Raw genomic sequence first — 13,342 nt, 5'->3', positions numbered from 1 at the left:
TACAAAGTGATTCATCCTGGTTTGATTAGATTGACGAAGAAGCTATCCTATTCCCAAACTGGGAAACTGGAATCACCTGATTTGAAAGTGGGATAACTTCTTCATCCCAACTCCTATGAGATTTATTCAACTTCCTGGTGATTCTCCAACACTTTATGTATCCAAATCAAGCTTCTTACAAAGTGATTTATCCTGGTTTGATTGGAACGACGGAGAAGCTGTCCTATTCCCAAACTGGGAAACTGGAATCACCTGATTAGAAAGTGGGATAACTTCTTCATCCCAACTCCTATGAGATTTATTTAACTTCCTGGTGTTTCTCCACCATTTTATGTATCAAAATCAAGCTTCTTACAAAGTGATTCATCCTGGTTTGATTGGAACGATGAAGAACCTGTCGTATTCCCAAACTGGGAAACTGGAATCACCTGATTAGAAAGTGGGATAACTTCTTCATCCCAACTCCTATGAGATTTATTCAACTTCCGGGTGTTTCTCCACCATTTTATGTATCAAAATCAAGCTTCTTACAAAGTGATTCATCCTGGTTTGATTGGAACGACGAAGAACCTGTCCTATTCCCAAACTGGGAAACTGGAATCACCTGATTAGAAAGTGGGATAACTTCGTCATCCCAACTCCTATGAGATTTATTCAACTTCCTGGTGTTTCTCCATCATTTTATTTATCAAAATCAAGCTTCTTACAAAGTGATTCATCATGGTTTGATTGGAACGACGAAGAAGCTGTCCTATTCCCAAACTGGGAAACTGGAATCACCTGATTTGAAAGTGGGATAACTTCTTCATCCCAACTCCTATGAGATTTATTCAACTTCCTGGTGTTTCCCCATCCAAATCAAGCTTCTTACAAAGTGATTCATCCTGGCTTGATTGGAACGACGAAGAAGCTGTCCTATTCCCAAACTGGGAAACTGTGATATGATCATGGACCAGTCAGATAAAGAAGACAATGAGATGAGAGATGAGCCAGCTGAAGAAGATGTCCTAGCTATACCAGAAGGTCCTATCACTCGTTCCAAGAGTAAACAACTCAAGCAAGCCATTGGGGGATTACTCATGATAGCCTGGAAGCAAGAAGAAGGTCTTGAAGGGAGCTGGATCAATCAAGACACACTCACCACTATCCAAGCCATTTCTTTTTCTACATGATCATCAAATGAGCAAGTAGCATATGTGTGCTCTTTTTCCCTGTCTTTGGTTTTGTCCCAATGGGTTTTCCAAAGATAGGTTTTTAATGAGGCCATATGTTACTTTCACATCTCTCATTTGATGATCCCGGTTTAACTTATAATGCCTTATAAAACTTATGTCTTTTAAAACCTTATGTCTTTCATTTTTATTTTAAACCAAAGGGAGCCTGTTCTCTTTAGGTTTCCGTGAGCTTGTGTGTGTACAAGCCTCACTATATAAACTACATCCGAAAACCCTAGCATCTATCAAGTTATCTTTTCATAAAAATCTTTCTTTTGTTCTCTCTTCTTCTTGTTATCAAGTCGGCGAGTGATCTTGTTGGTGTGTAGTATCCAACAGCCCAAGGATCTCTTCTTTGGTGTGTCATATCCGGATTAGGCATCTAGGAGTATCAAGGAGTCCTTCCACAACTCTTTGTGTCACCATTCATTCCACAAACCTTGAAGAACTTGAGTCTCTGATTCGTTCTTGCAAGGATCTATCCCCAACTATCCAGAGAAGCATCCTAGGAGTGTATTATGTGGTATCAGAGCAACTCTGGCTAGGGAAGTTCTTGTTTACTCAATTTTTCGTGTGGATCTGTTCATCTACTTCATAACTTTTGCTAGATCTGTTTATGTTTGATTCAAATCTGATCAATCTCAGCGATTTTATGAAGGTTTCTAAAAAAGACCATTCATATTCTTGTGGATTACGTTTTCGAAATCTCTAGATCCATAAGTTGTTTGAGTTACTTGAGTCGATCTGATCTTATACTATTGAATCTGTGATTATTGAATCATATCTTCATCTGTTGAACCGGATCTATCTGTTAAGTGTGGAAGGAGATTGAAATTGAACCTGATCCGCGTTGTTTAAGTTTCCTTTTCGTGTTTGTTTCCTTTTGCGATTCTATTTTAATTTTTCTGTGAACTTCTTACTGGTTGAATCTTTTTGGTTGTCTCAGGTACTATGGCTATTGACGCCGAGGAAGATGAAGGAGTTAGCCTCGAGCATAAAGCTTTGCTTGAAGCTTTGACTCGCCGTATGAGTACGATGATGGAAACAAGATTGGGTACTTTCCGCGAAGAGGTTGATGCGCAATCTTCAGAACCTAGACGAGAACCCAGGCAGAACCGACGCACGCAGGCTAGACGTGAGCATGAGGGTTCAGAGGAGACTGATAACTACTACGAAAGAGATCGACACAGCTCAGATTCTAGACACAGCAGTCGTAGTAACCATAGACACAGGCGTGATCATTGGCAACGCAATGAACTCGCGGGAGTAAAGCTGAAAATCCCTCCTTTCCACGGCAAAGCTGATCCAGATGCCTATCTTGAGTGGGAGAAAAAGATTGAGCTGGTTTTTAACTGTCAACACTACACGGAGCTTAAGAAAATTCAAGTGGCTGCTACCGAGTTCTACGATTACGCTTTAAGCTGGTGGGATCAATTGGTTACAAACAAACGGCGCAATGGTGAGTTTCCTATTGAGACATGGGCGGAGATGAAAGCAGCAATGCGCAGGAGGTTTGTGCCGAGCCATTACCATCGTGATCTTCATCAGAGATTGAGAAGGCTCACACAAGGATCGCGATCTGTAGAAGAGTATTTCCAAGAGATGGAATTGTTAATGTTGAGAGCTTGTATATCAGAGGATAGAGAGGCTACTATGGCACGGTTCCTTGGAGGACTTAATCGTGAGATACAAGACAATGTGGAGATGCAGCACTATGTTGAGCTGGAAGAGATGTTGCACAAAGCAATTCTGGTGGAGCAACAGATTAAGAGGAAGCATCATTCACGTGGGAGCTACGGTACCAGCAAGTATCAGCAAGTTAAAGACGAGAAACCAGCATATCAGAAGGAGAACAAGTCTCAGCAGAAAGAAGAAACAAAGCAAGGCAGCATTTTTACCAAAGACAAAGACAAAGGGAAAGCTGAAGCTACTTCTTCTCGGACCAGAGATGTTAAGTGTTTCAAATGTCAAGGGCGTGGGCATTACGCAAACGAGTGCACCAACAAACGTGTTATGATCCTCTTGGAGAATGGAGAATTTGAATCTGAGGATGAGAAGCTTGATACTGATCAGGAGCATTCCGAGGAAGAATATGAAGAAGAACCAGTGCGAGGGAGATTGTTGGTTGCAAGGAGAACTCTCAGCTTGCAAAATAAAACCGAGGAGCTTGAGCAGAGAGAAAACTTGTTCTACTCACGCTGCATGGTTCAAGGAAAGATATGCAGTCTGATCATTGATGGTGGAAGCTGTGTTAATGTTGCTAGCGAGACAATGGTGAAGAAGCTTGGTTTGAAAACTCAAAAGCATCCTAAACCTTACCGGCTGCAGTGGCTTAACAAAGAAGGTGAGATGAGGATCTCCACACAAGTCTCTATACCTTTGTCCATTGAGAGATATGAAGATGAGATACTCTGTGATGTGATACCAATGGAAGCAAGTCATATCTTGCTTGGAAGGCCGTGGCAGTTTGATAGGAGAGTTACACATGATGGCTTTACTAATAAGCACTCTTTTGAGTTCAATGGCAAGAAGACTATTTTGGTGCCTCTCACTCCTAAGGAAGTGCATCAAGATCAGTTGCAGCTTCAGAAGAAGAAAGAAATAGATCTCAAACCCGAGCAACACAAGCAGCACAACTTCTATGCCAAGATTGGTGACATCAAAAGATCTCTTTACTCTAATCAGCCTATTCTTTTGCTTGTGTTTAAAGAAACTCTCTTGAATCTAACTGATTTTACACCGGAGTATCCGAGTGAGGTGTCAGCTCTTTTACAGGACTTTGAAGATGTATTTCCTGAAGATAATCCAATTGGTTTTCCTCCTATACGTGGGATTGAGCACCAGATTGATTTTGTACCAGGATCTACTCTTCCTAACAGGCCAGCATACAGAACTAACAGTTGAGACTAAGGAGCTTCAGAGGCAGGTTGAGGAACTGATGGAGAAAGGCCATATCCGTGAGAGCATGAGTCCCTGTGCCGTACCTGTGCTCCTTGTGCCCAAGAAAGATGGGAGCTGGCGCATGTGTGTTGATTGTAGAGCAATCAACAACATAACAGTGAAGTATCGCCACCCTATTCCTAGATTAGATGATATGCTTGATGAATTACATGGCTCTAGCATTTTTTCTAAGATAGATTTGAAGAGTGGGTATCATCAAATTAGAATGAAAGAAGGAGATGAGTGGAAAACAGCTTTTAAAACTAAGCATGGTTTGTATGAGTGGTTAGTGATGCCTTTTGGCTTAACTAATGCTCCTAGTACTTTTATGAGATTGATGAATCATGTGCTTAGATCTTTTATAGGATTGTTTGTGGTAGTTTACTTTGATGATATCCTTGTCTACTCTAAGAGTTTAGAAGAGCATATAAAACATCTTAGGACTGTTCTTGATGTCTTGAGGAAAGAAAAGCTATTTGCTAATCTTAAGAAATGCACTTTCTGTATGGATAACTTGGTCTTTTTAGGCTTTGTTGTGAGTGCAGATGGAGTAAAGGTAAATCAAGAGAAGGTGAAAGCAATACAAGAGTGGCCGATTCCTAAAACCATAAGTGAAGTGCGAAGCTTCCATGGATTAGCTGGCTTCTACCGACGGTTTGTGAAAGACTTTAGCACCATAGCAGCTCCATTGACTGAGGTGATCAAGAAAGAAGTTGGATTCAAATGGGGAGAAGCACAAGAACTTGCCTTTCAATGCCTAAAAGAGAAGCTTACTAATGCCCCTCTTCTTATACTTCCTGATTTCAATAAAACTTTGGAAATTGAATGTGATGCTTCAGGAATTGGAATTGGTGCTGTTCTTATGCAGGAGAAGAGACCCATAGCATATTTCAGTGAGAAACTTGGAGGAGCAACTCTCAACTATGCTACTTATGACAAGGAACTCTATGCTTTGGTGAGGGCTTTGCAGACATGGCAGCATTACCTATGGCCCAAGGAGTTTGTCATTCACACTGATCATGAGTCTCTCAAGTACCTTAAAGGCCAGAACAAACTCAGCAAAAGGCACGCCAGATGGGTAGAATTCATTGAAACCTTCCCTTATGTGATCAAGTACAAACAAGGTAAGGAAAATATAGTTGCTGATGCACTATCCAGAAGGTATGTTCTCTTGAATACTCTTGATGCTAAGTTGCTAGGATTTGAACAGCTTAAAGAAATGTATGCAACTGATTCTGACTTTCAAGTGGCTTATAAATCGTGTGAAAAATATGCTGCTGGACATTACTTTAGGCAAGATGGATTTTTATTCTATGATAATAGATTGTGTGTGCCTAACTGTTCTTTGAGAGATCTATTTGTCAGGGAATCCCATGGAGGAAGCTTAATGGTGTTAAGATGAGAGCCTTATGGTATGAAGAGGAAGACCTTAGGAAGTGTAGAAGCATTAGAGAGGAAGATGGAAACATCATGTACGGACTGTACGGATAGGGCAAAGAGTACGGACGATCAGGCCGTACCATCATGCGCGGTTAAGGAGTTACCCAGCTTAGGTAAAGGTAAACCATCCAGAGTTACTTTACCTTAAGGTTGAGCTTGATCCGAACGTTGAGAGGATAAGGGGAAGCGCGTCTGACAGTCTGGCAAGAGCTGGAAAGGTAAAGGCATATTCAAAGATGCCTTACACATGTGGAGACTCTCATTGGAAGGATTCAAATGCGCCCTTAGCTGGATATTGACTCCACATGCTTTCTCCTTTATGCAATCGAAACCCTAGTGTCTTAAGCTTCATATATAAGTGTAAACTCTCTCATTAATAAGTTTAAGCAAGTTATGAGTCTCTCTTAGTCTCTCTCAAAGTTTTCTCTCTAGACTCTTAATCTCATTTTATACTTTAATCTTCTCTAAACTTATTCTAATCTTCTCTAAACACTCAAATTACTCTTAACATCACTAAAAGTGATATGGTATCAGAGCCAGGTTAGTGAGAGCCTGAGGTCGTGTGAGATTCTTTGAAGTTTCAAGGTTGAAGCTTTGAAGAAACTCTTGTGTGTTCTTGTGTGTTTGAGAGTTTCTGGGTACTTTTCAAGTTCAAGACTGGTTGTGGTGTGTCATCTGAAGCTGTGTGGGTTGGAGATCGAGGCTGTGAAGGTTCTACAAGTCATTCAACTCAAGATAAAGTTTCTGAAGCTTAGAGAGTTCATCATTCAACATGGAGAGTGGGATGAACATGAACATGAAGGTAGCTGTGTGTTTCAAGGGAACCAACTACTTGGTGTGGTCTCGGATGGTGAGAACCACGGTGGGAAGCAAAGGGTTGTGGAAGCATATCACACCCGGAGAAGCTCCAAAACTCATCACTCAAGGAGAGGATGATGGTGAGGCTGCAAGCAACGCGGCTGAGAAGTGGTATCAAGAGGACATGCTGGTGATGTCAGTGCTTCACGCATCTCTTGAGCCAGCAATCTTAGATGCCTACAGCTACTGTGAGTCTGCTAAGGAGCTGTGGGACACACTGAAGAAGGTGTATGGGAATACATCAAACTTGAGCAGGGTGTTTGAGGTGAAGCAAGCAATCAACAACTTGGTACAAGAGGATATGGAGTTCACTAAGCATCTTGGGAGGTTCAGATCACTGTGGTCCGAGATGGAGATGTTAAGGCCAAGCACTACTGATGCATATGAGCTCAACAAGAGAAGAGAGCAAGACAAGGTCTTTGGCTTACTTCTCACTCTTAACCCGGCGTATAATGGTCTCATCCAGCACCTGCTTAGAGAAGACACTCTACCTGATCTTGAGGATGTGTGTGCGCGGATTCAGAAGGAGAAAGGCTCCATTGGGTTGTTTGCAAAGAAAGGAGACCTTTCCCTTGCAAGCCAAGCAACTCAAGAGGAAGGTAGTGAAGCTCCACAAGCAAACAAGGCTGCTGCTGCGCATGGGAAGTTTGAGGAGAGGAGGTTCAATGGGAACTGTGATCACTGCAAGAAGCATGGCCACAAGAAGAGTCAATGCTGGATCCTTCACCCATACCTCAAGCCGGCAAAGTTCATGAAGGATCGTGAGGCAAGGGCTAATGCATCAGATGGAACGAGTGGAGCTGGTACAAGCAAAGGAAAGGAGATAGAGGGGCGTGAAGGAGGTGATGGGAAGTCTCTTGTAGCCTACACTGGAGCACCAAGCAATCGTGGGAACAATGATCAGGAGTATCTAAGGAGAGCTGATCTTGATGCCCTCATCAAGCTATTCAAGGAGAATGGTAACACCTTTGGGTATTCTTTTGGTGCTAGGGCTAGAGAGAACCATAAGGATCTAACTAGAACTGATAGGATGCATGAGAGCTTGATAGACATGGTAAATCAATCTAGGATTGCAAACCTTGCTAGAAATGATCTTGCATTCAAACCATCTAGTATCCTTGCGCATATGGCTAGTAATCACAACATTAAGCCATTAGTAGTTGACTCTGGTGCATCTCATCACATGATAAGTGATACTAGCTTGATTAAGAACATTGTACCAATGAATGGAAATGTGATGATAGCTAATGGAGATAGAATACCAATTAGAGGCATAGGAAGTCTAAAACTGTTTAACAAGGAAACTAAAGCCTTTTACATGCCTGAATTCACTTCAAATTTGCTATCTGTTAAGAAGTGTGCTACTGATCTACAATGCAATGTTATATTCAGTCCTAATGATGTGAAGTTTCAGGATATTAAAAGCAGCAAGATGATTGGAAAGGGAGTAACTAAAGGAGAACTATATTTGCTTGAAGACCTTGCTCCTGTTTCTAGTTATAGCTGCTCGTTTACTTCTGTTTCTGGTTCTAGTTTAAGTAAAAATGCATTGTGGCATGCTAGATTAGGACACCCTCATAATAAGGCTTTAAAACTGATGTTGCCAGGTGTTTCCTTTGAGAATAATGAGTGTGAAGCTTGCATTTTAGGCAAGCATTGTAGAACTGTCTTTACCAAGTCTACTACTGTTTATAAAAAGTGTTTTGATCTTATTCATTCTGATGTTTGGACTGCACCTTGCTTATCTAGAGAAAACCATAAGTATTATGTAACTTTCATTGATGAAAAATCCAAATACACCTGGTTAACCTTAATTCCAACCAAAGATAGGGTACTTGATGCATTTAAAAACTTTCAAGCCTATGTAACTAACCATTACAATGCCAAGATAAAGATTTTCAGGTCAGATAATGGAGGAGAGTACACGGGACAAGCATTCAAGCTACACCTATCTCAGCATGGAATCCTTCATCAGACAAGCTGTCCCTATACACCACAACAGAATGGTGTGGCTGAAAGGAAGAACATGCACTTGATGGAAGTAGCCATGTCCATGATGTTTCAATCCAATGTACCTAAGAAGTTTTGGAGTGATGCAGTTGCTACGGCTTGTTATCTCATCAACAGGACACCAACTCTGATCCTTCAAGGACAATCACCATTTGAGGTACTGAATCAGTACAAGCCTTCACTAGAGCATATCAAGATCTTTGGGTGTTTGTGTTTTGTGATGGTGCCTGCAGAGATAAGAAACAAGCTAGAAGCTAAGAGTTCAAAGGCAATGTTCATTGGATACTCATCAAGTCAGAAAGGATACAAGTGCTATGATCATAACACAAGGAGAGTGTTAGTATCTAGAGAAGTGAAGTTTGTTGAAGAAAAAGGATATTATGAGGAACAGATTCAAGAAGATTTGAAGGATCTTACATCTGATAGAGCTGAAACCTTGAGGATTATCCTAGAAGGGCTTGGAATCAACATGAATCAAGGACATCAGGGGGGGGAGAAGCAATACTCCAGCACCGGATCATCAGACTTCCAACCTTGAGCATGAGGGGGGGAATGAAACAAGAACTCCAAACCGTGGAGAGACAAGTAGAGGAGTTCTGGCTCTCATGATCAAGCTGTGGAATCAAATGATCAACAAGAAGAAGCTGAAGACAGTCAGCTAAGGGAAGAAGGAGCTGAAGCAAGTCAGCTAGGAGAAGAAAGATCTGAAACAAGTGTGTTGCCACAAGAAGAAGAACAAGAGATGGCGCAAGAAGGGCCAATGTTGAGAAGAAGTACAAGGCTGAGAAAGGATCCTTCCAGTTGGGTAAACACAAGAGTGTACTACAATGCCCAAGCTGTGGAGCATCCTACTCAGGCCGTGTGTTCTTTTGCTCAATATCCAGAAGCACATTGCGCATTCATGGTAAACTTGGATGAGAATCACATTCCAAGAAGCTATGAAGAGGCAATGGAGGATAAGGAGTGGAAGGAATCAGTAGGAGCTGAGGCAGGAGCTATGATAAAGAATGATACATGGTATGAGAGTGAACTACCAAAAGGGAAGAAGGCTGTGTCTAGTAGATGGATCTTTACAATCAAGTACAAGGCTGATGGGTCGATTGAGAGGAAGAAGACTAGACTAGTAGCAAGAGGGTTCACTCAGACATATGGAGAGGATTTAATACGTCCCTAGATTGCTTCTCTGGATAGTATGGGATAGATCCTTGCTAGAACGAATCAAAGACTCAAGCTCTACAAGGTTGTGGATCGATTGGTGACACAAGAGGCTGCGGAAAGGCTCCTTGATACTCCTAAGTGACTAGATCGGATATGACACACCGAGATAGACACTCTTGGGTTGTTGGATACTACACACCAACAAGAACACTCAACAACTCGCGGACAAGCAGTAGAGAGAACAAAGAAAAGGTTTATGATAAAAGATAATTGATTATTGATAAGGGTTCAAAGTACACTTATATAAGAGAAGTTGGAACAGACTCCAAGCTTCTCGAAAACTATCAAGAGAGTAAAGGCACACGCTCTCTTGAAAATAGAAACAAATGACAAGTTTGAAAATAAAACATGAAATAAAAGACTTATTATAACATAAGGTTGATCCGGGATAAGGTTGGATCGAGATCATCAACTAAGAGATTTGAGAAGCAAATCTATGGCCTCGTTAAAAACCTATCTTTGGAAAACCCATTGGGACAAAACCAAAGATAGGGAAAAAGAGCACACATAGTTTGCTTGCTTAGTTGATGATCAGCTTGATGGTGAAGTTGCTTGAATGGTGATAAGTGTGTCTTGGTTGATCAAGCTTCTACCAAGACATTCCTCTTGCTTCCATGACCTCTTAACCAATCCTCCAATAACTTGCGTGAGCTTCCTTGATCTTGATCGAGTCATAGGTCCTTTAGGCAAGGCTAGAACATCTCCATCAGTCGGCTTATCCAGATCCTCATCATCTCCATTAGATAGTTGGTCCATGATCACATCATCCCCTCCCTCTTGAAAAGGATTTGACCTCAAATCTGGCTCATCTGCAACAAAAGGGATCAAGTCAGTAACATTGAAGCTATCACTTATGTCGTACTTACCTTGCAGATCAAGTTTGTAGGCATTGTCATTGATCCTCTTGGTGACTTCAAAAGGGCCATCAATCCTCGGCATTAGCTTAGACTTCCTCTCTTTTGGAAACCTTTCTTTCCTCAAGTGAACCCATACTTGATCTCCAACTTCAAAGATCATCTCACGCCTTCCCTTGTTGGCTTGTTTGGCGTATTGCTTAGTTTTCTCTTCTAGATTGCGCTTAGCTTGCTCATGAATCTGCTGAACCATCTCAGCTTTCTTTTTCCCATCCATACTAACCCTTTCACACTCAGGTAAAGGTATTAGATCCAAAGGTGAGATGGGATTGAACCCATAAACAATTTCAAACGGAGAAAACTTAGAAGCAGAATGCATAGCATGATTGTATGCAAATTCACAATGAGGTAAGTAATCTTCCCATGATTTCAAGTTCTTTTTAATCAATGCGCGCAGGAGAGTACCTAAGGTTCTATTAACTACTTCAGTCTGCCCATCAGTTTGTGGATGACAAGTAGTAGAAAACAATAGCTTAGTTCCTAGTTTAGACCACAATGTTTTCCAAAAGTAGCTAAGGAATTTAGTATCTCTATCTGAAACTATAGTCCTAGGCATTCCATGCAAACGTACCACTTCTTTAAAGAACAAATTAGCTACATGTAATGCATCATCAGTCTTATTGCAAGCTATGAAATGTGCCATTTTAGAGAATCTATCAACAACCACAAAGATAGAATCCTTTCCAGTCCTAGTTCTAGGCAAACCCATAACAAAATCCATAGATATATCATTCCAAGGATGAGTAGGAATAGGCAAAGGAGTATACAAACCGTGAGGTTGAACTTTAGACTTTGCAAGCTTGCAAGTTGTGCACCTTCCACAGATTCTCTCCACATCTCTTTTCATATGCGGCCAATAGAAGTGATCCTGCAAAACTTTAAGGGTTTTTGCTATACCAAAATGACCCATCAAGCTTCCTCCATGGGATTCCCTGACAAATAGATCTCTTAAAGAGCAATTAGGCACACATAAACGATTGTCATAGAATAAGAATCCATCATGCCTAAAATAATGTCCTGAAGCATACTTAGCACATGATTTATAAGCTTCTTGAAAGTCAGGATCAGATTCATACATTTCTTTAATCTGCTCAAAGCCTAGCAACTTAGCATCAAGAGTAGTTAAGAGGACATACCTTCGGGATAGTGCATCAGCAACTATATTCTCCTTACCTTGTTTGTATTTGATCACATACGGGAAGGTTTCGATGAATTCTACCCATCTAGCATGTCTCTTGCTGAGCTTACTTTGTCCTTTGAGATACTTGAGATATTCATGGTCGGTGTGAATGACAAACTCCTTTGGCCAGAGATAATGCTGCCAAGTCTGTAGAGCTCTCACCAAGGCGTAGAGTTCTTTGTCATAAGTGGCATAGTTGAGAGTAGCTCCACTGAGTTTCTCACTGAAGTAAGCAATAGGTCTTTTATCCTGCATCAACACAGCACCAATTCCAATTCCTGAGGCATCACATTCTATTTCAAATGTTTTAGAAAAATCAGGAAGTATGAGAAGAGGAGATTGAGTAAGCTTCTCTTTAAGGAGTTGGAATGCGGCTTCCTGAGCTTCTCCCCACTTGAATCCTACATCCTTCTTGATTATCTCAGTTAGGGGAGCTGCTAGAGTGCTGAAATCCTTCACAAAGCGCCTATAGAAACCTGCCAGTCCATGAAAACTCCTTACTTCTCCCACTGTAGTTGGACTCGGCCACTCTTGTATTGCTTTGATCTTTTCCTGATCCACTTTTACACGATCTGCAGTTACAACAAAACCTAGAAAGACCAAGTTATCTGTGCAAAAAGTGCACTTCTTTAGATTGGCATATAGCTTTTCCTTTCTCAAAACATCCAAAACAGCCCTAAGATGTTCTATATGATCTTCTAAGCATTTGCTGTAAACTAAGATATCATCAAAGTACACAACAACAAAGATGCCTATGAAAGACCTAAGAATATGATTCATCAATCTCATGAATGTACTAGGCGCGTTGGTTAATCCAAATGGCATAACTAACCATTCATACAAGCCATGTTTAGTTTTAAAAGCAGTTTTCCACTCATCTCCTTCTTTCATCCTAATCTGATGATATCCACTTTTCAAGTCTATCTTAGAAAAGATGCAAGAACCATGCAATTCATCAAGCATATCATCTAATCTAGGAATAGGGTGGCGATACTTCACTGTTATGTTGTTGATTGCTCTACAATCAACACACATGCGCCAGCTCCCATCTTTCTTTGGCACAAGGAGCACTGGAACTGCACAAGGACTCAAACTTTCTCGGATATGACCCTTCTCCATCAGCTCCTCTACTTGTTTCTGCAGTTCTTTGGTTTCAACTGGATTGGTCCTGTATGCTGGACGGTTGGGCAGTGTAGAACCAGGTACAAAGTCTATTTGGTGCTCAATCCCACGCACTGGAGGCAATCCAATGGGGCTATCTTCTGGAAACACATCTGCATACTCCTGTAAAAGAGAAACTAGTTCACTCGGATAATCCGGTGTGTGATCAGTAATGGTTAGAAGAGTCTCTTTAAACATAAGCAAGATAATAGAATTTTGAGAGTAGAGAATTCTTTTGATATCTCCCTGTTTGGCATAGAGGCTGTGATGCTTGTCATGATCAGGTTTGAGATCAATCTCTTTCGCTTTCTTTTTCTGAAGCTGGATTTGATCGTCATGAACCTCTTTAGGAGACAAAGGCACCAGCACAGTCTTCTTTCCGTTGAATTCAAAAGAATGTTTGTTGG

General features: G+C 41.1%; 1 protein-coding gene across 1 annotated transcript; it reads left to right on the top strand.

Annotated features, from left to right (window-relative positions):
• Positions 1–947: 947 nt before the first annotated feature.
• Positions 948–4,118, top strand: LOC111210981. The gene is made up of 2 exons (XM_048773953.1): positions 948–1,104; positions 2,161–4,118. The coding sequence occupies exons 1-2, from the start codon at positions 948–950 to the stop codon at positions 4,116–4,118; spliced, it is 2,115 nt and encodes a 704-aa protein (XP_048629910.1).
• Positions 4,119–13,342: the final 9,224 nt, after the last annotated feature.

Source organism: Brassica napus, unplaced genomic scaffold (assembly GCF_020379485.1).
Source record: "Brassica napus cultivar Da-Ae unplaced genomic scaffold, Da-Ae ScsIHWf_2733;HRSCAF=3499, whole genome shotgun sequence".
In the NCBI taxonomy this organism is placed as follows: domain Eukaryota; kingdom Viridiplantae; phylum Streptophyta; class Magnoliopsida; order Brassicales; family Brassicaceae; genus Brassica; species Brassica napus.
This window is presented reverse-complemented; position numbering and strand designations above follow the sequence as displayed.

Bases quoted from the DNA above. Each gene is read 5' to 3' on its own strand.
- LOC111210981 (XM_048773953.1), top strand. From the start codon at position 948: ATGGACCAGTCAGATAAAGAAGACAATGAGATGAGAGATGAGCCAGCT. The intron at 1,105-2,160 runs GTCTTGAAGGGA...TGGTTGTCTCAG, and splicing joins AGCCTGGAAGCAAGAAGAAG to GTACTATGGCTATTGACGCC.